General features: G+C 36.2%; 1 protein-coding gene across 3 annotated transcripts in view; it reads right to left on the reverse strand.

The window, feature by feature from the left end:
• Nucleotides 1–489: 489 nt before the first annotated feature.
• Nucleotides 490–24,347, reverse strand: part of MAP3K21 (mitogen-activated protein kinase kinase kinase 21) — a 43,202-nt gene continuing 19,344 nt past the window's right edge. Inside the window, exons 2-11 of one of the 3 annotated variants that reach the window (XM_050315461.1) lie at nt 23,928–24,108; nt 18,839–18,987; nt 17,925–18,100; nt 13,181–13,421; nt 11,205–11,327; nt 8,532–8,648; nt 7,832–7,982; nt 6,706–6,800; nt 4,607–5,392; nt 490–4,090 (exon numbers count right to left, since the gene is read on the reverse strand). In XM_050315461.1, coding sequence (XP_050171418.1) covers nt 3,666–4,090; nt 4,607–5,392; nt 6,706–6,800; nt 7,832–7,982; nt 8,532–8,648; nt 11,205–11,327; nt 13,181–13,421; nt 17,925–18,100; nt 18,839–18,987; nt 23,928–24,108 — 2,444 coding nt within the window. In that variant the 3' untranslated portion in view covers nt 490–3,665. Of the gene's footprint in view, nt 4,091–4,606; nt 5,393–6,705; nt 6,801–7,831; nt 7,983–8,507; nt 8,649–11,204; nt 11,328–13,180; nt 13,422–17,924; nt 18,101–18,838; nt 18,988–23,927; nt 24,109–24,347 lie in introns of all 3 variants that reach the window. The other 2 variants (XM_050315460.1, XM_050315462.1) reach the window with 2 other exon arrangements.

Raw genomic sequence — 24,347 nt, forward strand, 5'->3', positions numbered from 1 at the left:
TATGCAGATCTTAATATCACCATTATAACCCCGTGTATAAAAATAAACTCCCTCTGCAGTTTGGTTTATAATCTGTGCTCAATACTGACACTCACAGGCCATCTAAATATTTATGTAGCCAGCCTCACTAAAAGCTCTGCATAGGCATGTCTTTATAAGACTGGGCTTGCAACCTTATAAATTCAATATATAATTCAATATAATTTCATTTGAATTTCACTGCACTGCTGGAGACTTGGCTGTATCTTGCCTGTTGCTGCTGGGCAAATGGATACTTCCTCTTCCAAAACGAAAGATGGGCTAATTCACCCATGCCATTATGCAGGAAGAGAGAAGCTCACAAAGGAAGGTGTTAGAAAACATTGTAAGGAAAATACTGCCTTCATTTGCCTAAAAAACCCAACAAACCCAAAATAACTAAAACAACCCAAAGTACCAAATCCCCCAAACAACCAACAGACCCTCCCAACGAAAACTCCACAACAGAAGGATGTTATGCCTTACCTGTATTCTTGATGCTGAATCAGAGGCCGAGTTTATTCATATTCACTGCTCTATCTCCTCTGAGACACCCAGCCAACATTGTGAAAAGCATCAAAAGACATACTATGGTCACATGCCATATGCTTCAGCCCACGTCAAGTGCAAGCAATTACAGGAATGTTCATGTTACTGTACTAGCTAATTAATCTTAGAGTAACAATTACATTATAATGTTCCAAGAACAGGCTGGCCAGAGTTTATAGTTCCTGGTTATTCACCAGAGAACTCCTTTGTCTGTGTTAAGAAAGCATTAAAATATATTTTTCAAGAAAACCCAGGTCACTTTGCAATACAGTAGCTACAAAACATTTATTTTTTAAATAAAAACATTTAAATCATCAGGTTTTGTAAAACAGAATATCAAGTGTTTATCTTAATCTTTGTAGTGTAAGCACCTTGAGTTTTATGCTAAAACAATCAACATAAATTATTATTTGGTCAGGCTATTAACCTACATCAAAATAAATATCCTTTTAACCAAGACAGTTCACTTAATGCATACCAGATTCCCATAACTTTACAGGAAGTTTCTCTGGTGACAAGTGAAATACAGGCTGTGATACCATGATTGAAATAACTTTTTTCTCTTTGTCTTTTTAATTATAGTGAAGACTGGCCTATAATTTTAAACTATAAAAAACAATTATAAAGCACTACAGACTATAGCTTAAAACAATTGCATCACATCATAGAAATATTTGAGATGGCTTACCTAAACTGTCTCAGAAAAATAGGTGGAAGACAAACTTTTAAAAACTTTACTTAGAACGCACTGGGCTGGCCATATCACACGTCCCAATCTTCCCAATCTTATGGGAAATTATCTACTGAACAGGAATAGAAATCCTCTTTAATTGCAAGAGAAATAAGCCAACAATAAGTGAAAACAATATAACTCAAAGGGCTTTTTATGCTGATACTATTGATTACAAAACATGAGGTGCAAAATTTAACACTTAAAATTTTATAAACCTTAAAAATACAGAACAGAACTTAACAGAAGTTTACAAGTCAAAATACTTCAGCACCTGAGATTTTCCTGTAGAAAGCCAAACAAAGATACTTTCTTCAGAAACATGTAATACAATCAGCTCATTTTCTCTCAGTATTACACAGGAATAATTGATCAAGCAAGAGTTGAAATACATATAATGCTCCAAAATTCTACTTAAGCCCTGACAGTATATCTGTTATCAGGCTATACTTTTAAAATTTGAGTCATGATTTTATTTTAGAAAAATGATTCTGTATTAAAACTGGAATAGACTTAATCTATGAAAGTGTTCTAGTGAAATTTAAGTTTAAAGGAAAGACAAGAACAGTATGTGACTTGAATCATGTTGACAAAAAACTAAGAACACTGAAACAGAGAAAGGCTTGAACAAAATGTAGTAACTTAATCTGTTATGCAAGCATTTAGATTTAGAGACGACTAGTGGTTTTGTCTTTACTTTAGGAAAACTAATACTTAAAGAAATCCTTTTCTATTTTCACTTTCAGAGATGGGAAGTTGCATTTTCTGTGTTCTGCGTTCATGATTTCCTTTGTATAACTGTATGTCATCCTCAAGGTAGACACGATACTGTATACCAGTCTTAGAACAGAAACTTTCTTTTTTAATCCCTTGGTTTTGAAGCTTTAAGCAATTGTGCATCTTATTTAACAACTGAGCTCCCATATCGCAGAGCAAAGGAGAAGAAAGCATTTCAAACAAAGATTTTAACAAAACAGTATTCTGATGAGAACATAGTAGTTTTAATCGAACATTATCTAATTTTATTTATGAAAACTATTTAAATGTCACATGATCTGCAAAATTAAAACTTCAAATACTAGAAAATGATGGACTGTTCCTTCAATTCTAAAAATGCTTTCAGTAGGGAAAGAATACTGTACATTTGGTTTTATTTAATCATTCACTTAGTGATACTGTAAAAAATTAAACTACCAGTGTTATCAAGGCTAAAAGTTCCTCCTCCCACAGCTAACTATTAGAAATTTTCTGGAACCTTTCTATCACTGAAAACCAGTCAAGCACATCTGTTTTTGTCCTTTGATTCCTAAACGAGTGAACAGGTACTCAGTAGTACCTTAGGAAGAAAAGCTACAGAGATTATACTGAAAAATTTCATATTAAGTTATAGCAGTTTTAAAATTAAGTGCAATAAAATGCACCATTGGCTCACTTAAAACTAATTATTCTTAAAACCCACCATCTTTCTTTAATACAAGGTGCAGCAGAGTTTAAAAAACAAGAAGGTGGGAAAAGCCCTCTACCACAAACAAAAAATTCAAACCCAAGAATATTGCTTTCAGTGCAAACACTGTAGTCTTCAAAAGGTTAAGAGTACAAATATTTACGTTCCAGTGTATCCTTACCTACAAGGAATGTTGTTTCACATTACAAAGTATGTCAAATACCTTTACTCTAATCACAATGGTAAAGTTTACTCTCTCAAATCGATATGGCAGCTGAAACCAAAATGTTTATATAAGCAGTGTAACTTTCTGGAGAAACTAATGAACACAGTAGAAAGTTGACCCAAAAACCAAGGGCAAAGACTGCAAATTCAGCTGCTGGTCCTTAACCAATTCCAGCATCAAATGTCAAATGTAACCATCTCCCTAACGCGCAGTGAACAGAGCCTCCTGTGCCAGCACCTGAAATCCTCTGTACCCCTTTCTAAATCTACAGGCCACAGATGCAAGCTGCAGACAACCACTTCTCAGGTGAAACTCTTCTTGACAGAAGAGCTGGCTTTATGTAATTTGTTTTTTTCCCTGTGCAACACTTAAAATTCCAGCAAAACCTCTCAAACCTAAAGAAAACTTCTGTGCCACTGCAGAGGGAGGTGGGCATGTTATTTTAGTTATTCAAAATACACTTATGAAGTTCACCTAGAATACTCTTTTTGCAGTATTGTGCTTTTAGAGTAACTAGCTGGGATTCCAAGGAACATTTGAAAAAGGCACCTACTACACTGACTTAATTAGGTGTCCCTTTTAATAATTTTGGTACTATTTGTCACAGTACATCAGAAAACAGCAGCACAAAGCGTTAGACAGACAAGAATTTCATATTTGTTCCCCTTTAAGAAGCAAACGTTTAAAATGAAAGGCACTCATGACAGAAACTCTCTCTCCAGTTCATATATAGATGGCCGACAAGTTTTGCTCTTCATTCTACATAAAGGCACAGTACAGTCTCTGTTTTGACCTTCCACATCAATATCAAGTAACGAGGGCATGTGACAGTTAGTTCTTTCCTCGGTATCTGGCAAGAAGTTAACATCTGGATCTACATTGCCCTCTAAACATTCAGAGTCTTTGGAGTTTGGTTTAATAATACGAGGAATAATCTGCCATGCATCGATTTTACTTCTTAGAGAAGAAGGTCGAGGCCTTGATATAATATTGACAGCGCTTTGCTTTTCAGTTGGAACACCACTTTGATTGCTTCTTCGTTGCAGAGATGGAGAGTGCAGAGCTCCAGTAACTGACAGAACTGGTAGTCTGGAGACATCATTGGTTGAAGCAACTCCATTAGCTACGGGAAAGAAAGTCCAAAAATAAAAACGCCAATTTAAACTATGTGAGTACTTGAATTCTTTGCCATTTGTAAAACTGGCTTGCCATAAACATTAGTAGCTCTTTTTCCCCCACCAGAAAAATTAAGAGGCTTGTACATCTGTGGGAAATATCCTAAGACCAGACCAGCAGTGCTCAAGTAACATCTTTGCATCTGTGCTCTCTGCTACTGGTCATCACAATTTATTTTTTATTGCTACAAAAGAAAGCATTAACCACTCAGCCACTGGATGAACATTAATACTGGAATAAAGCCCCATGAATTCATCCAATTATTATGAGGAATTACACATGCATAGAGTACCATAAAGAATATTACATTTAAGCCATCACAGAACACCAGTACTGAAATTTAGGACTTCTTTCCAAAAACTTGTTGATTGCGAACTTACTCAGACTTAAAAGACTTTATTTTGAGCTTAAATTTTTATCAACAGATTGACTTAAGGATTCATGAAAGTTCTTAATTACGCACCTGTGGTCTGAAAATGGTTCCCATCTGATAAGGTTCGTCTGTGACCCAACACATTTAACTTTGTGGAGGAATCTCTTGGCACATTTTGAGATTCTTGTTTCAGACCAAGACTAAAAGGCTGATTTTTCAATTGTGTAGAAACTGTGTTGGGAGCTAGCTGTATCCTCTGTTCTCTCTTACTTTCAGAAGTTTGAGATGAAAAGACATCAGTGGAACTACATCGACCACAATCACCAAGCACAGTGCTTACAAAAGCATCTTCACTGTCAGACTGAAGTAGGCATTTTGTGGAAATGGAGGGCATAGAGAGAAGATTCACAGTATTTGCAGCTGGATTTAGGGATGGAATATTTGTTTCCTCTTTCTTGGACTGCAGTCGTGTAGGGCTGGCACTCCTGCGAAATTTTGAAGCACGCTGAAATATCCCATCACGCTTCTTCTTCTCATCTTTAGGCAAGAGTTCATCTGGACCCTGCGATTTGTTCAGCTCTCTGATATCTAAGCCCAGGGCAACAGATGCAAGGAGGACAGCACACCCATACAGCACTGAATCAGTCTTCTTTTTGTGCAGTGTCCTGCTCAGACTGTTTGTAGGTGTCATTTGAGGAGTACTATTTGTAGAACTAGCAGAGGTTCCTTCTTCAAAGCTCTCATGTTCTACTGTATTCTCTCCCTGATCATCTTTCCAAAGAGGTAGATTAATATAGGCCTGATTGGGCAACTTAATTGGCTTTGGTCTTTTACTGTCCAAACCTTCAGGGAGAAGTTTCTTATCAGTACAGACACCTGTAAAACATCACAGTAACCTTTAAGATTGCAATTCAACTGTTTTGGTATTGCACGTCTGCATATGTGCATCATTACTGCCCTTCAGTTGCACAAGTATTAATCTTGAGGGATACTGTACAGCTCAGACTCACATTGTGAGATTCAGAAACACATCCTGTGCCTAAACTACTTTGTGTTTGCAACACTTTGGTAGTGCTTTTTCCAATAACACAGAAAATATTTCTGTGTTTGGATTACAGAGAAGTATTTTACTATACATGAACTGCCAGATAAGACCTAAAATACATTCTTTACAATGCTTCCAATTAAGCTGCATTCCAAAACCCAGTGCATTACTAGAAATTTGTCCAATTAATTCATTAGGTCTTGTGGTCCAGAGTAAAATGTATTCCAAAATATAAGAAATTCAAATATATAAACTTTGTATTAGGGGGGTTAGTAGTAAGCTAATAAATCTATAAAATTACTATTTGTGAAGGCTTAATTTATAACCCTCTACCAGTATACACGAAGATGAAAATGCGTTTTCCCAGTAGTGTCCAAGCAGCTTACCATTTCCTCTTCCTAGCATAAATCCAGATGCTGGTATGGACACCAAGTTATATCACAGGTTTTTCCCCCTAACACTGGTAACTTAACTTTCTCAGATAAGAGAATCTGTAGCATAGAAAGTGTGTGCAAATTTGAAAATTATTATGAATATTGCATAGCCACAGCACATTATAGCAATGGACATAAAAAGCAACATGCAGCTGTTATGTTCCTGATCCTTAGAAGCTTAAGTATGTTTTTCTTCTGATTTTACCTGTAAATGGTCAAGTGTTCCCTAAACAACTTTAGGATCTGAAATCCATATATTCTGTCTCAAAAATTTAGAGAATAGGTCTCATTCAAAAAAAGAGAGAACTAATATCTGGGAATTACAGACATCTGGGCTTACAGATACGCATTTTTTCAACTATGCAGAGCCCACTAAGAATGTCATTATTGATCATTTAAATTTCAAGACAATTACTGATTTAGATTCTTTTAAAAAGAAATGAGGAAGTGATGACTGCAGATCTCATATGCAGATCACCCTGCAACTCAAAAACGTGAAAAAAATCTATGTGGTACTGCTCACAGACCATGTATTTTCTTAGCTGCCAATGATGGAAATGTAAAGATGCCAACACTTGCAATCTTTATAGATCTACTCTTCTAATAATCTCCATAATCCTCGAGCAGTTCAAGCAGTACAATTTGTAACACTGGAGGTAAAGTTGATGCCATTATATAGCAACTTTCACTGTTTCAAAGATAGGTCTTACCTTGGTCCACAAAGAGTGAAGCTAAGGGAACACCCTTCTGATTTTTCATTAAAATGGTTGACCAAGGGTTGCTGCCATCTGAAAGGGGTCTTACTCTGCAAAAACAATAGTTATTTTGACATTAGAGAAGATACCATGCTAATATATACTTTGTGAGAGAATTACTCTTTCTTTTCAAACTATAAACATGTAGGACATCACTTGAAAACAGTAAAGCTTTCCAAAGATAAAAAGGAAGTATGTAATAGCATAAATTCATATGATTATAAATTAATACATACTTTATGTCAGATATTCCTTATATGACTAAAATTTCATGCCTAAAAAGAAAGCCAATGAAAACTGGGCCTTGACTACCTATTGAAAAATGCAAGTTGGAGAAAACCTGGAGAAGAGTTTCATCGTGTCAAAGAAATTATGTGAATATTGGAAGTTCATTAAACATAGTGACTTGAAAGCAAACAAAAATATTACAAAGCCAGTTTCAATAGATGGTCTGGAACCGACTCCTGACACAGGTAAATGAATGGATGTCCTTGCCAATTAAAAAAATAAGGCACTATAAATAATCTATATATGACAAGAAATAAGGAAAAGGATTTCTTACTTCAGGAGAGCTGCTTATCTCTACTTTTGAGCCATTAGAAAAACTAATCTGAGCATAAAGGTGTTCAACTGATTTTCAGAACCCTTTCACCTTCTTTTTGTCAGCATAAACGATGTTGCCTGTGTGAATTGTGCCTTACATATGACAAGACAGCCAGTCTTATTTCATCATACTGAAAGTGCCCACTGGGGGCCATGCTTGCAGTTCCTCAAGTTAATGTGAGGAAGGGCGAGAGACAGGCCATGAATGTCTGGTATGCATTAGTAGCTCAGCATCCCAGAATGTTCCAAGTCTTTAAACACAAAGGGTAATAAATAAGAGTCACTAAAATTTTAAGATAAGTAGGCATTTTATCCTCAAGTCTAAGTCGGGGAGCTACTCATTATTAATGTAGTTTCTAAATTAAAAGGTAAAGAGTTTTGGCTGTAACCAGAGACTGCAGAACTGCTAGCACTCACTACCTATGCCAGTGATTCAGTTACCAAGAATTATCAAACAAACAAAATGTAGTAGACATACTTGTCCTTACAATCTGCACGATCCTTTGTTTGAACTGAACTTGGTCCCCATGTACAACCTTTCTTTTTAAAACTTCTCTTCACATCTTCAAACTCTTCTTGGTGATAAGTTGTGCTCCTTCCCCAAGTTCTGTTGCTTTCATCTGAAGTTACTAGATATTGGGTTTAAAAACACAAACAAAGCCCTCACACATAAATACTATTCTAAAATCAAAATATTTTGACAAAACTGAATATTTTCTCCACTGCAAAACCACTTTGACACAGTAACACACAAAGGAGTAGGAAAAAAAGTTTTTTTTTCTTATACAAAAACCACCACGCAAACTGCACTGATCCAAAAGATGAGCAAGCAAGAAAAGTAATTTATGAGCTGACAAGAGACCCAGATTAAAGATAAAGCAGCAAAGCAATCATATTTTCCATGCTTCCTTTAACTGAGAACCTTATATTTAGATAATTCAGACAAGTGAGTTAGACTGAGCACTTAAATTACAACGTAGAAAACATATTGTGGAACAACTGGTATCAAATGAAACAGAATATTCCAGTTGTGACCATGATTAACATTTTCTTTCTCACTACACCAAAACAAATTATACTTTTAGAAGTGTCTAACCTCCATTAAATGCTTAGTCTGTCACTGTCTCAACTGATAAATTAAACAGAACCAGCACCTTTAAAACATAATGAAATCTTGCCTTTTTTCACAACCCCACTGGGAAGTTCATATTCACTTGTGATATCTACATCTTGCTGGTACACATATACACTGTTTCTTCGGCCATTAGCTGTGTGTGTATCTGTTTTGGGAATCACTGAGGAAAAATTAAGAGAACTTAGTAGAGATCTTAGTCGAGTTGATTTCAGAAACGGAACTGTTTCCCTCATATTTTTATCTCTGGGTCATAAAGCCTGGATCTATAAAGGCATTAAGCATCTTCCGATGGTGGGGTTTTACTGTAGGGTTTAAAGGATGCTCTTTCGAGGACCAGACCTGGGAAGGTAGATTTTCATACAGGACTAACTAACTGAAGCAGTAGCTTGCTAATCAACACAGTTTGCTTGTGTGCTTACAGCTGTGATGGAGAGACCTAAGACAAAAACAATGTAGCCAGTTAAAACAGCACGATAAATGAGATGGCATTCACATGTCCATGGTTCTGCCAGTCCTTCACTTCACAGCATTCTCTTCCTTCCTCACCGTACACTTCTCGCCAGCACAGCTTACCCTGCACCACAGCACTACACTTGCCTTCTTTACACTCCCATTTTCAACAACATTCCAGGACCTGTGGAATATATATCTTAGTGGTTTTCCTCCTCTCTCCAAAACTCCTTGCAAAATCAGTAGAACTTGTTGTAATAACAAATAAACTAGATTTTTTTTTTTTAACTTAAAGAACTTCCCAATTTGAAAGCTAGACTCACTCATGACAAAGTGAAGCAATCAAGTAACCAGTTGTTATATATGCCTGTTCAAATCACCTGTATTTGAGCAAGTCATCTTGAAACAAAGACACTTTGAAGTTAAATCAAGATAAAAAATTATTGTGGGAAAGAGAATTTATTTTGCACAGGTGCAGATGGGTGTGGAAGCTAAACTGTTTCAGCTAGATACTCCTGAGAGATCTGATAAGCTTTCAGGTAAAACCTAGGGATCCAGACTCAGAAGCAGACATGAACTTCTGTTAAAGGAGAGCCTTTATGTTGTCCTGTATATTCAAGTTCTATAAATACAAATGCCTGCTCAAATAAAAAAAAAATCCCCAGTGACACTTAGTACACATGCAAGGAGTGGCGTTGCTATAGCTTACACAAGGCTATGCATTAAAAAAACCCCAAAAGAACAAAACCAAAAACCAAAGAAAAAAAACCCGAAGAAAACTCAAGAATCATGCCAATACCTGACACACTCTTCACTTCCAAGCATTTCCTTGCAGAGCAAGAAGAATCAAAGATAAAATGAGACAGTCTAGTTTATACATAATTACAACATTTTACTAATAAAAGGCTTTCTTATCTTTCTGCAATAAATAAACAAGCAATCAGAAAAAACCATCATACTGTTTGAGGCCAAGAAACCATTGAAAACACAGATACTGTGCCACCTTATTTCTGAAAGAGACCTAATTTTCCTTCCATCTCAAATTTTCATTAAGGAAAACAAGACAGGATTTGTCCACCTCTCTCCTTTATCCACAACATATGGGTAATAATGGTCTTAGCCCAGTGACCTGTATCTGTTATAGTTCAAACAAATAATGAAGTTATTGCCAGAGATCACTTCTTCCCTTTAGACATTAATAACCAAAAGGATTTCATAAGGCAGAGGTGTTTCAAAGGAGATGACAGATCTGATTTCTATCTAAACTTTAAACAAAGTTTTAGGATGGTTTAAAAATCAATCAATCAATCAATCAATCTCTCAAGTAGTTACAGAACAGTATGTAGAAAAAAAGTCCTCATGCATTCTGATTTCCCCTTCTCCTTATTTACATTTGACAAAGCCAGATTCTGAAGTAATGTCCCTCAGAAGTGACTACACCTGCAAGAGAAGACAGCCACCATCCACAAGCAATCAGCTGGAACAGGTTCCACTGATTTCATAAAGAGAGGGAAGCTTAAGGCATTCCTTGCTGAATACAGATAATTAGACAATCTACTTTGCACAAGGGATCAGACAGCATAAATGCAAGCAGTGAATCCTGTAGGAACTGTATTCTGGTCTCTACCTCTGTCATTCCCAAATATAAATACATGCTTCCCTGTAACAAGATGATCAGTTTTCTTCCATACTCTGGGTATGTGAGTATGAACATACCTTCCCTTTTGTCATCAGTATATATAACAATGTAGACCTACAAATGTACCCACAATTTTATTTTTGTTTCTTTTTCTTGTTTTCAAAAAAACTAAAGCAAGATTTCTTCTGGTTTTGTACCTGCTTAAAGCTTGCTTCTCTTTCGACATGAAGTTTGGTTATTCCTTTACTCTCTGAACCTTTCTTTTCCTTTATCAACTCCAATTCCTAATAAAACCTTCTTTCTCATCTTATTTGAGTTCTAAATATGATGCTTTGCCTTTTGTCATAAATTTTGATTTGTCATTGTTTTATCCCAGTCAGTTTACAAATTGGTTGCTGAAGTAATTAAGTAAAGATATGATTTAAAGTATTCACAACCATTTTGAATTACTGAAAATTATTTAGCATTTTAGCAAGATCATCCCTCCTTTCAAAGAAGTTACAATTGTTAGAACAAATTAAGGGATGCGGAAATCAGACAGAAGTCTGCCTGGAATCTGATACTACTGCCAGCATTTCAGTAAGTATATGGAACATTCTCTACTGGATCAAATGAGTGGAGACTTACATTGTATAGCTCGAAGACGAGGAATTATTGTGGGGCTACTTGATGGACTAGAGCTGTTACTGTTTAAACTCCTCCTCTTATCCAGATTGGGGGATGCCTGTACTGTTATTTTGTGCTGGAAATCTGTAAGACAGTAAACCAAATCAGTTTTAATGTTCTGAGTAAAAAAACTCTTCAGAAGAATATGCTGCTGTACTTCTTAAAGCAAAGTGAAGTAATAAAGTAGACTTGACTGTATAAGAGATATTCATATTAAAATCACTGAAAAACTCTAACTCTTATTGTAACAATTTAGATATTTAGTCAAACAGGCAGGATTTCACACTTTTATGTGACAGGTTTGCAATAACATCAACAAAAGCAAGTAGGTCCGAGGGGACCCAATCTGAGAAACATCTACACCTTAAGCTGTTATTCACTCCTGATGGCTGTCACAGGGGTAAAGAAAAATCTCAGTATTTCATCTCAAATCAATCAATATGTCAGGGCAATCAGATGTGCCTTATTTTTTAACATGTAATTCATATACACCATTAAAAACAGCCCTAACAAAGAAATTCCATCTATCCACCTGTCAGAAAAATATGACAGCAAACGATAGAATTACAAATATTTACAGCAAAATAGTAAAAAAACCCAACCAACAAATACTGATGCGTAGAAGAAAAATTCTGAAATGAAATCTGACAATATGCCCCTCTCCAATTCCCATCATCAGTGCAATTATAGTGTATGCTATTCTTACAATAGAAATGTCTCAAGAATAAGTTCATCTGAATTTTCTTGGTAACAAGTAGCTAAGTGGTATTCTGAATCAAACTGTTCATTTAATTAATTTTTGAAGTTAAATACAAGCAGAACTTAAAACAAAGGACCAAGTATTTAGTTTAAGTTTGTGATCCAGCATAAACCAATTTAATATGTTTGTCTCTGAAACTATAGGGTGATTTTTATCTTATTTGCTCTTATTTTTAAAGTAAGGAAAAATAAATTTATTTCACTTGTGCTGAAACAGTACTCTAAATGTACTTACTGCCCTCTCTGTCTCTTTCCAGCTACCAGACAGCTATGACTTGGTCAGATGTGTGTTAGGATAGCATAAAATTATCACTGCATTTGTAATAAGCTGATAGACTTGACCTGGAAGCCCATCAACACCAGGATGCTGGTACCACTAATGAAGGCTTTCCAATCATTGGTAAAACCTTGAATTTGCATAGTGCTATTCTGTGGCAATGTTAAAACAGCACCACTAAACAGCACCAGTAAACTAAAAGAACTAAAAGGACCTAACTTGCTACAAACATGTCTCCTTTGCAAAGGGGACATTGTAATGCATTCATGGGTGGAATGAAATGCTCTAACATTCAAATTTCACCATACTTGAATTCTCAAATCATTTTCTGCTGCTATCAGTGTTTTTTTGCAAGAAATAAGGCACTGAAGATTGTAACTGCTGTGTCGTATTTGTGACTGCAATAGGCATGCAATTTGAAACCACTGCACCTGTACCTCCAGCCTTTACAAAATACTGTTTTTCTGCTCAGTATTTGCAAATTAGGGCAAACCGCACTAATATCCGATCATGTTAGAAAGCTCTGGCGTATATTAGAGAGGTCCTTGTCTGTCTGCACAGGCACAATGATAACAAAAATCAAACCCCTGAAACAGTCTTAAATCATGTGACTCTCATGCTAGTAACCTTTCTCTCCAGATATGATGGACTATTAGCTGAATCAGGTGAAAGCTTCTTCCAGTTAAAGTGAGGACTATTCCACGAGAATATGCTATGTGAAAGTTGCTTCCTTGCGGGGAGGGAGCTATACAATTCTTACCAAATCCTTTTATCTATTTATGGTAGAAGGACCTGGCAACGAATTAAAATAGTAGCCAGCACTGAAAACATGAACCATGGAACTGAAGCCTGCATATTTAATTATTGCACGTATTGTGAACTTTAAGAAAAAATGGCAAACCTGAAGGCAAACTAATTCTGTGTCCATCTTTAAGTTTTAACCGGCTTCTTTTAAACTTCCCCTTCCTCTTCTTTACATTTGGTTTCTCTTGATTTAGCTGGAATATCATGATATTCAGCTCACGCTCCAGTACATCGATCTCTCGTTCTGCTAACTGTTGCTCACGGCGCTTCAGTAATTCTTCTTGAGATTTTTGCTGAAGAGCTGCTCTTGTCAACTCCTCTTCTCGTGATCGAAGCTCCTGAAGATAAGATCCACAAAGTGAAACTAAGTAATAATATGGAGGGAATATTAAAAGATATATAAAGTGCACAGTAGGTTGTATTTCCTGTTTTATTTTCATGATGCACTATACACATGTAACACGCACATACAACCTTCTGATAGTCCTCCACTTTGAGTAAGACAAGATTCTGCATTCAAAATGAATAAATATTATACAGATTTCCTGTTAACTTGAGTCACTTTACTTAAGGCAGGTAAGCAGTGGTAATGGGGACAGCACATGTAATCAAAGATTATCAGCTTACAGCCTAGCAGAAAATGTTCTCCAAGTACTTCACACCAGAAACTATTGCATAGCATGAGGGCTGCTCCTAGATAGCTCCTATGCATTAACATAAAGCCAATGACCTGACAAATACACAAATTATTGCCTTCATCTTAAATTCTCTAACCTTTCCTGTTTTTCAGCCATGTATTAAGTAGCACTTTTCTATCTAGAACAGCAATCAGTATTACACTGAATGAGGATTAGTGTAATAGGATAAACTAAGTCATAAGACAGAAGACAGCTGTTTCTTAATTAAAATCTAGAAGGTATCTGTGACATCAAACAGCTACAAACCACTGAATTGCAACACAGACTCCCCAACCATCGCTCTCAATATAGTTGTTCTTCTCTTTTTCTTCTTCTTTTTTATTTACTTTGGAAAAAGAAATGCTTTAGTAAGGAAGCTGGTTAATTTTTCAGGTTAAATGAATACCCAAAGCCAAACAGTTGTAAACTTATCATCTTAAAATTATCTAAATCTTCAGTTTCGAAAATCTGTCAAAATACTTTTGAAATTTAAGATCTTCCTAATTTTAGACCTTCCTTCACAGTATGGGGCAAGAAGCAGATTTACCTAGAAGTCTTGTACTCAGTATTGCTAATAATACTGTAGTGAAAGTACTGGAAAAGAAGAACTAAATGCGACTCATACTCTATGTTTCTCACTACATAAATTTTCCATATGGTTGTGTAAATTCTACCTGTATTGAAATTGAAATTCAATTCAAAATAGAAAACCATCATTTGAAATAAAGCTATGTTAAAAGTTCAGGATATCTAAGAATCTTATTTAAGTTGAAGGAGCCCCTGGTGGTCCAGTGGTAAAGGCGCTGCGCTATCACCGCGGAGACCCGGGTTCGATTCCCGGTCAGGGCCACTCCCGGGCAGGTGGGGCTCGTTAGCCCTTAAAGGCAACCCACCTACGTCCTAAGGACCTCGCTGCCACCGTCCAAGCTCGCTTGGCCCCGGCAGATGAACCTTAGGATTAAAGGGTGGGCTCAGTTCCGCGCACACTGTGTCTCACCTAAAAAATCCAATGCGCAGGCTGGAAGGTGTAAAGACCTTCCCCGGATCTTCGCTCGCGAAGACTGGCCATTATTATTATTATTTAAGTTGAATTAATGCTGTCACTGTACAATTCTATAACTCTAGCGTTGCTTGGGGTTTTTTGTTTGTTTGCCTTTGTTTTGTTTTTATTTCAGAGCAGACTGCCTACCTCTGCTCCCTGGCGTCCAGCAATGTCGCATGCCAGGAGAACTCCTTATTGCATACAGTGAAAGCAAAAACCCAAACTATTTTCCCTTTCTAACTCCTAGTTTGCCTTGAATAAATTCCTGAACTAACTATACTACTTCAGTGTTTTTACATAAGGGGATGTTCAAATGTTCTTGCCAAAAAGACTATCATCAGTGTCAAAAGACAAGTTACCACTGAAGCAAACTGGTTCAGTGAGAAGTATTGGTTTTTTTATTTACAACTATAGCATACATACACTGCTTACAAGGGGTTTAAAATTTAATTTACATGATTGACAAATTTCTCATGGTTTACTAATTTTGCATGAGCTTGTTTCAACATAATACTTGGAAATAAAAAAATTAACTGACCCACTTAACATAGACTGTTTTGCTACAGGCAATTATGCCTCTTGGAAATTCAAGGGAACCTGTCTTCATGCCAGCAAGTAAAGCCTTGAGTTGTTTTTTTCTGTTTGCTTTGTTTTTCCTAAAGATATTTAAAAACTTAATTTAGAGACTGATGCAAATCCTCACTTTCCTCCTCCTCCTGTCCAGTCAAAACAGGACAACCTAAAACAAGGGTTGAAAGTAGAAACTACATGAATTCAAATTTAGAATAAAGGTACTTTAGACTTGAAATAGAGAAGATTTTTATTACTTTATTAGTACAGTAATAAAGGTGCATTAGGAGACAATGTTGATTTTCCATCTTTCACTGTCCTCAAATCCAGGTGCCATAAAACTCAGTAACTAGGCAAAAACTGAGAGCCTGAACTGAAACAGTAGACAGTCTAGAAACAATGTTTCCTCACTGCGAGATTAAGTATTTACTCTTTTCAAAATAAACTAATTAAAAACACACTTACTGCAATTAGTTATGCAATGTTTCCACACCGCTCTACAATTAAAACACCCATTGTAAGGAAGATAGGAAAGAATTCTATATTTAAGTTGCTCAAGAATATTTGTCAAAAGAAGATTGTGATCTTCTCTTGGAGTGGGAGTTACCATCACCCATTTGCAGCAAGCCCTTGAGGAAATTCCTCCAGCTACAGAAGTTCCTCTTTTGCAGGAGGAATGGAACTCCATGCAGAGGTTTTTTGTTTGTTTTATTATTATTATATAAATATTTGATAGACATTAGTTTTTCCCTAGTAGCTGACAGCAAAACTGATACTGTGCCAAATTAAATAAGCCCTCACGCCTAAAACCTTCTGTAAGCCAAAGTTACATGCTTTCATTCTTAAACAAGTTTACCTAATTAGGGTAGATGCCTCTGGAGATGCATTTACTTTCACATGTAAGAAGTAAATTTCATTTTATCTTTTCCCCTCCCTAATTAAGCTTAACTCACTTCTACACCAAAATATAACTCTCCTCTCAAATCTTTTCACCAGCTCATTTAACCCTAAACTTGATTTAGTCACATTTTCCTTTGATAGGAAATCTCATACTGGACTAATGCCTCCAGAAAAATAAAAAGCAAACAGAAAACCTGAATGGGAATGCCTGTTACAATTGCTCCCAGAGTAAAAAGAGGAAAATGGTTGACTGAGCTGTAGCTGAAGGGGTGGAAAAGGGAGTTATGCTCTGTGGCAGGCTGTGGCAAGTGAACACAGTAGCTGGTGACCCCACGGTAAGTAAAAAAGGAAGCCTCTACTCTCTGTAGAGGGACTATAACTCATCTGCAAAGGAAGAGATCTGACAGCTACTGAGGCAGACAGTTCAGCTCTAGCACACTGTATGCCCAGTGCACACAGGACAGAGACTACAGAGACAACACTTACCCAATTCTGTGAACTGGAATGGAAGAGGGAAATGCAGAGGGTGGAGGAATCAGTAGATAGGAAGTATGTAAAATTATTATTGACGATACTGCAATCTTAAGGGTGATCAATAAATCCTAATACCACATATGCTGATATTACAGTAGATAAGTAATGTCAGCCATCACCAGCCCATAGTCCACAAATAGCCATTTGTGACACTTGATGAGAAGAGAAGGACAAAGGGTTCAAAGAGTGACTCAAGATGAGAGCTCAGTTCCTGCTTTTGTCAAAGGTAAGCAGCTACATTTTTAATAAATATTTCTTCACAAGCCATTGCATCTCAATTACTGTCTTCCTTATCTATTACCACTACACAAAAAATAACAGCAAATATATACTGGGCAATAACTATACTGCAAAGAAGGATTCTATTTCTACTAGAAGCATTTCTAACAGGGACTCGAGAGGACACCTGGCCTATTCCAACTGTTATCTTTATCAAGTTGTCTAAAGGAAAATATAAAACTTAGGGTGATTAAAAACAAGTTAAAGTAACTAAAAGAAGGGCAAAGAAAACTGACAGTGAGTACTCATTTAGCACAAACATCATGATATGAGAGTATGGAAAGAACATCAGTGACAGAAATCTGAATGATAAACAATAGAAACTCAATTTGCTGATTCATGAATATGAGTTTGACCTTTTTAATATCTGGCAAGAATGTGTCCCAAACTGCAACACTCAAAGACATCCATATTACCACTCTGTTCAGGAAGAAGAGACATAAAAGCACTATTCCATTTTTGGAAAAGAAGCCACAGGATACAGTCATATAAGATGATGAAAGGCTTTTCATTCCCACAGCTGAAGAGAATATTCGACAGTAGCTGAAAATTTGCAGTGGTTATAAAGATTAGCTAAGTGATAAATGCAACTGAAGTGATACATTCAAACATACAAGAAAAAACACTTTTTAAAAAGAGCCTAGAATGCCCCATTTACAGATCTACAATCTGTTTTATTTGGGGAGACAGGTGTGGATATGATTCTTTTTCAACTGCCTGTATGCTTGCATGAGTACACTGATAAGCCCAAAAAAAGTCCAAAACGGTCGTTATCACACAAACAGACATAAACACATACCCTTCCTTCACTGCCAATGCAATTGCAAAAATCAACTTACTTTTTCCTTGGTCCTCAATTCATTAAATATTTGCTGAATTTCCAACTTCCAGTCATCTTGCATGGAATGGAAAGACTCTTGAGGCATTTCAGTCATAACTGCCCCTTCAATGGCAGTAAGCTGTTCAAGAATTAAGGCAAACGATGGTCGGATATGAGGGTCCTGCTCCCAGCATTCTAGAATTTATTAAAATCCTGTCAGTTTTTAATAGTACAGAGATCTTTTTGAAGAACAACATGAATTTCAAGTTACTTCTTACTGCATTTCATGTTCTAATGTGTTCCCTTCACCTGCAAGGCTTCCCTAGTTTCTTTTCAATTTACAGAGGTGACATCTACTACTTGTACTCAGAAGACTGGTTTTGTATTAACTGTAATTTTTTTCATCTCTAGCATCTGAAATATCAAATCTAGCAGTACTGTACAGAAGGGATACATATAAAAGGTAAAGAAATTCATTAAACACATGGAAATAGCCATTAACAAGCAATGTTTATTTCTCTCTAAAGGATTTCCAAAACGGTTTTGATGCTGAAGAAGTAACAATGAGGAAAAATGGCATTTGCAATTATTCCTCTTGGGATTTTAATCTTGGTCTTGTATTAATCTGTAGTCTGTGCTGTAATTTGCGAAAATTAATGCAATTCAGTGTAAAAGGAAACCTGTAAAAATCAGAGCAAAAACTCTACTCTGTCAGTACTCAGAACTTATATGCAACACAGTAATAACTATACGACTTCCTCAGAAACACACCTGACTGTCTGTAACACCAGATTGCTGTGTAAAAAAAACCATCAAAATATACGGTACACAGCACATTATCAAATGAGGTATTTATTTTGCAACCCCATGCAAAAGAATACATACCCCCAAAATGTAGCTATTTAAATACATAGGAAGAAACAACATAGATACCTTTCATTAGTTTTGCAAATGGTTCAGGGCAGGTGGATGGAATGGGCAGAGTAAGTTTATTGACAGCAACTCCATAAGCCACAGCAAGGCCATCGATGCCACGGTAAGGAACTTCTCCTGTAAGCAGTTCCCACAGCAACACTCCGTAACTACAAAAGGTAATTTTTTTTAACAGTTATTTTCTGAATACTGACACACTGTTTACTCAAGAGCAAACAAATATCTGTCCAACCATGTATTGCAATTCATGAGGATTTCCGAGTCAAAAGCGAATGCCTTTAAGAGTCATCTCTACTTTTGTCATCTTGCACCTTTCCACTAATAGTGATTAACCAAACTGGATGTGACTATAAGACAGGCTCTCACTCCCATTCAAAGTGTAAGCCTGAAGGAACATCTATAGAAACGCTAGTATCACATAAATCTGATTTACAGTAGAAGTCTGAATGACAGGAAAACAAGCAACCTTGTCCCCTCCAAAAAACAACCAGCCAACCAAAACAAACAATAAAAAGAAATCCTCAGCAGAGCATTCAGGCCATTCTCCTTTCCAAACATGTCACAACAATTTACCTAGATGTACACATTTGTCTGTTTTGCTTTTATAAATAATAGTAATAAAAACTACAGAACACCCCCAGCTTTATTTGGAAGTCTCCATTTCTAATCTCCTTGTGTGTAAGGAGAGGCCAGCTAACTTGTCACTTCCCACTGAAGATCAACAAGACTGAGAAATTATTTCACACACAACTAATTTCTCCATACTAGAGGAAAAAAAAAAAACCAAACCAAAAACCCAAACAGAACAACATTGTTTCCAGTGAAAGGTGGTGGTATGAAGAAATCTTTAATTACAGGAATTCCTATTGCAGCAACAATAACCATAAGAATTTCTGCTATGCTCTCTACTTTAAAAGAAGAGTTGAGTGTTGCTTTGACCTTCTTTGGGTCTATATGCCCAACTCTTGGCTTATTCAAATGATCCAAGCCCCTGCAAAGGGCCAGGACAGCATGCTCGCTGCCGTGGTTCTACAGCTCCTATTCCACGACCACTTAACGGGTTATCTTTCACAGTCATTTTTGTGGAAGCAGGAATTACTCCTTTCAGAATCTAAGCCTAAAATGCACTTTATCACTGGGTTTGGTTTTTTGTCTGCCCCCTCCCCCTCACTTCCCCTCCTCTCTTCTGGCCAGGGAACCACTAAGAGTAGAATAACAATACAAAGGACAACCTATTGCTACTTTTGAATAGTTATGTGAGCAGGCAAAGGGAAAACCCTTCTCTCCAGATGTGCAAAGAAACCACTTGCAAGTTTTGCAGGACTGGACTGAACTCTCCAACATGAGGAAAAATACATACTGTGCTGAGGAAATAAGGGCTATGTACCCCTTAGTACTAGAAATAGCACCTCAGGTAGAGTAGATGTGACAGGGAGAAGAACACACACTTGTTAAGTTTTTCTCTCAGTCTCTGCTTAATGAGGAAAGTCAGTTAGCATTATACAAGACCTTCCAACATCGCTTTAATAAACAATAAACGGGCAAACACAATATCAGCACAAATATCAGCAATGCTTTATTATCTGTGGTCTGTTTGTCTAAGAATTTTTGTGTCTTATAAAATCTTATAAAACTAATGAATTCACAGCACCAATACTCAATCAAAAGCTGAGGAAAATAGTCTGTACCTGTCTTCCAAAAAAAAAAAAAAAGGAATAAAAAAGTCTTGTGGTTTTTAATAATTTCCTCCTGATTTCTCTACTCTAATCTCTGCACTTGCTTGTGTACTCAAAGAAGGATAAAATAAAATTATGAATTCCAATTTGTTTTAAAGCAGTGGTATTCTGACAAAAATGAATACAGCGCTTCCTGCAGTACGTACATATTTTATGCCTCATGTAGGAATACCGAACTAGAGCTCATTTTTGTGCTTAGAGAAAGAGCAAAAAACCTCTCAGTAAGCATAGACTATTCTAAATTTAAGGAATTCCCTTGTTCAGACTATTCTATACGTAATCTAGCATAAATTCTGAAGGTAAGCAAAACATTAAGTTTAACTAAAAAGAAATTACCTTTTATAAAAAGTTGTGTCTATACTGTTAGCTTTAGTTGTATTTACAATTCAAGCCTTTAATCTTTAGTAGTTTTTAACAGTGCCAATAAGGTGATTGTAAATTTTTAAACAGACCAACACAGTAATAGCCTTTTAATGAAAGCAGTCTTAATATCAAGTATCAAGAGCCAGCACCATGGGGGAAAAGCTGTGAGGAGGAAGCCTCAAGATATTATAGTCTTGCCACGCTGGAGTGTTTGGGAAGTACTAATCTATCTTTGTCTAGAACAACAAAAACTACTTATTAACTCTCCACTACAGAAGTAGTTACTTTGTGTAATAAATTTCACATACAATTGTCCTATGTACACTATCAGGTCTTCTAAGAAACAGCTTTTTTTTTTAAAGAGCAAGAGCCATGTCCCTTTCCAACTTCATCAAAAGGTCAAAACCACAGGCATAAGCTTGAAATACACATTTTTAAACCACAAAAACTAATACACTTTCAAAAATACGGTAAATATTTTCACTATTAACATTATCTTCCTGCAGTCAAATGTGATTTAAGCCTTACTATATCTCATGCCAGCGAGCACTTGCTGGTTCTACATATTTCAGAAGCTGAAAATCTGAAGGTAAAGTTCTCAAAGTTTATTTTACTCTACAATCCATCTTCTGGAGCAGTAAGCACTGCTATATGAATCACTTCTAATTTACACAAATGTGTTAGGTAAAAGCAGCTACAAATTCTGCTGTACAGTAAGCGCTTCCTAGCTTTGCCAAGGGCTTGCACAACCAAGACACGTGTTACTGTTAAGACCACTGCTGAAGCACACCATTAGCACTTGGAAATCTGTGGGCATATCTGCACTTTCAGGCTCCATACACAAAACTAAGACCAATGCACCACTTAGAAGTGCATGATGATTGATGGAAAGGTAGGGCTAAAAAAAAGTAGAATTCTTGTTTGGGAATTTGGAAGTATATGCCAAAGAATAATAAACACAGTAGTTAAAACTCTGGCTTGGAAAGCAAAATGATACATGTGCAGGGCCTGGAAAGCAGTAGTTCTGCTATCTAGGATGACACCTGAAAACATGCAGCTTGGAAAGCTCTGCATGAAAATATTCCCACAACATTTCCAAGCACTGGCAAATTCTGGAAGACGAGTTACAAGTGTGAGTTGCCTCAGCTGCTCTTCTTTTTTTTCTAATAAGAGGTCTGCAGATATCATTTGGAGTCTCAGAATTCGGTATGTGTAACTGAAGTTTAAATTTCTCCTGAAACATGCTGTGTTTTTGCCTTAGAGAGACCCATACTTAAATCGGTAACCTGAATGCTTTTTAAAACAAACACCACTCCCATAATCAGGGTATTCTTTATTTGCTTTTCTTATAAAGAAAGAGTAAAGATAAGCAAAAGAATAGATCAAGGTGCAGTAAGCAGAAAATCTTTAGAAGCTAAGAAAGTCTAAACTATACTGTCAAACACAGCCTTTCTACTTAAAAACCTCTCCTGTTAGACTTCCAGCATTGAACTAAATACTTACATTTTTACAAGAGAGGCGTGCAGAAGAGAAGGCGAAGAAGAGAAATACTGTAGGTTCCAAAAATGTAAACTAATGTTGCAGCAGAATATAAAATAATTGCACCAAAGCATACCCCCTCAGATACCTAAAATCACAGCAACAAGACTGGACAGGACCTGTAATTAAGCATGGAATACAGCTGATTAGGGAAACGCCTACACCCAACCTCCACCCCGCAAAAGAAAAAAAAAAAAAAAAAAAAAAAAAAAGAAAATTAAATAAGAATGGAGGGAAAAAAAAAAAAAAGAATGAAGCAAAAGATGTTTCCCAACTGGGCATCAACTCAGATTGATGTAAAAAAAATTGGTTCCAGACAAATGAGTGTCACAAAACAGCAGTGGAGATATAGAATCATCCTGAAATACCAAAAGTATTACTTCATGCTGCAGAAAATCATGCATCTAAGCAAAACAGGACCCTATTTATGAATAATACAACACAGAACATGTATAAGGTGGCATGAGAAAACAGATTAAAGTCCTTCCCTCCTTCCCCAAATAGCTACCTTGGATCCTTCAGAAAAAACATAAGAAAAAGAAAGGAAATACAGACTTTTCAAGGTGAGGCACAGCAGCTTGTAGAGCCTACTGTGCAATCGCTGCTTTTCTGCACTCACAAAACACAACTAAATTAAAAGCAAAGTTTAAATTACCTTTCTACAGTACATGTATCCCACACTACACCACTCAAAAATAGCAACAGTAGTGAGAGCCATATTATTTATATTATCCACAATAACATCTTTAACGAGAAATTCACAAATATAACATAGGGCGTTCCCCATCTTTAAAATTAGAGAGCAAGTTAAAACAATTTGTGCTGAATACACTCTCCTCATTCCAGCTACTGGAAGCAAAATCTCTATAAATGTAGAAGCTTAATTTTTTACACACAATCACATACATTCTGGATTCCTAAAAACAGCACTAATTTAAGTAAACATTTGGCAAAGTTCTGGTTTGCAGTTTATTTTTATTTATCAGACATATAAGGTAATAATTGGTTGGTCCAATCTTTAAGCAGATTCAGAGTCTTCAGACATCTGATATAAGGTAAACCTACCAATATGAGATCAACCATACACTATTATGGCAAAAGCATACAGTTATTTATATTAAGACACCAGACAAAAACTTGAGTATCTCAACCAACAGGTATTTTAAACGCTTCTCTTAACGAGACCTTGCTTTGAAAAAAAAAAAAAAAAAAATGTTCTGCTATTTTCTCTCTCCCTCCTCCAATTTGTAAGCAATGTATAATAAAAGATAGAAAAAATGAACTAGTTACTGAGAAATGCATTTGCTTCTTAGAAGAGCTAAACTTGCCATATGTTGAGACAATAACCTAGCAAACCACCTAAAAAAACCCAAACACCCACAAATCAAAATTCTTTCAAAAACCTCAATATAGTTCCAGCAAACAGGGTCTTCAGCAGACAGACTTCTTACCTCCAAATATCACTTCCTTTAGAAAACATGGAAGACTTGATAACTTCTGGAGCCATCCATGCATAAGTCCCTGCTGCACTCATTTTGGTTGTTCTGTGCCACTCTCTAGCCAGACCAAAGTCTGTAATCTTCAGAGTTTTATTACAAATGTCATCATGTTCCATCTTCTCTAGCAACAAAACTGCAAAAGATTGAGTTCATAAATTAATGCAATGGCAATTAAAAAAATACCTATTCCTGTTTTTTAATTTCACATACAATTTGTACAGCGCAGATAATTGTATACTTTTAATGTTGTAAAAATATTATTGTAATCTTTATAAGAATGAAAAACTTTGTTGGTAATTCTAAGCTATTTCCTGCTTTTATAGCTTAGAATACCTACAGTGTCATAAGTTCTTTATGCAACCGTGTGAACAT

This window comes from Myiozetetes cayanensis, unplaced genomic scaffold, assembly GCF_022539395.1.
Source record: "Myiozetetes cayanensis isolate MyiCay16 unplaced genomic scaffold, myiCay2020 scf2-11, whole genome shotgun sequence".
NCBI lineage: Eukaryota > Metazoa > Chordata > Aves > Passeriformes > Tyrannidae > Myiozetetes > Myiozetetes cayanensis.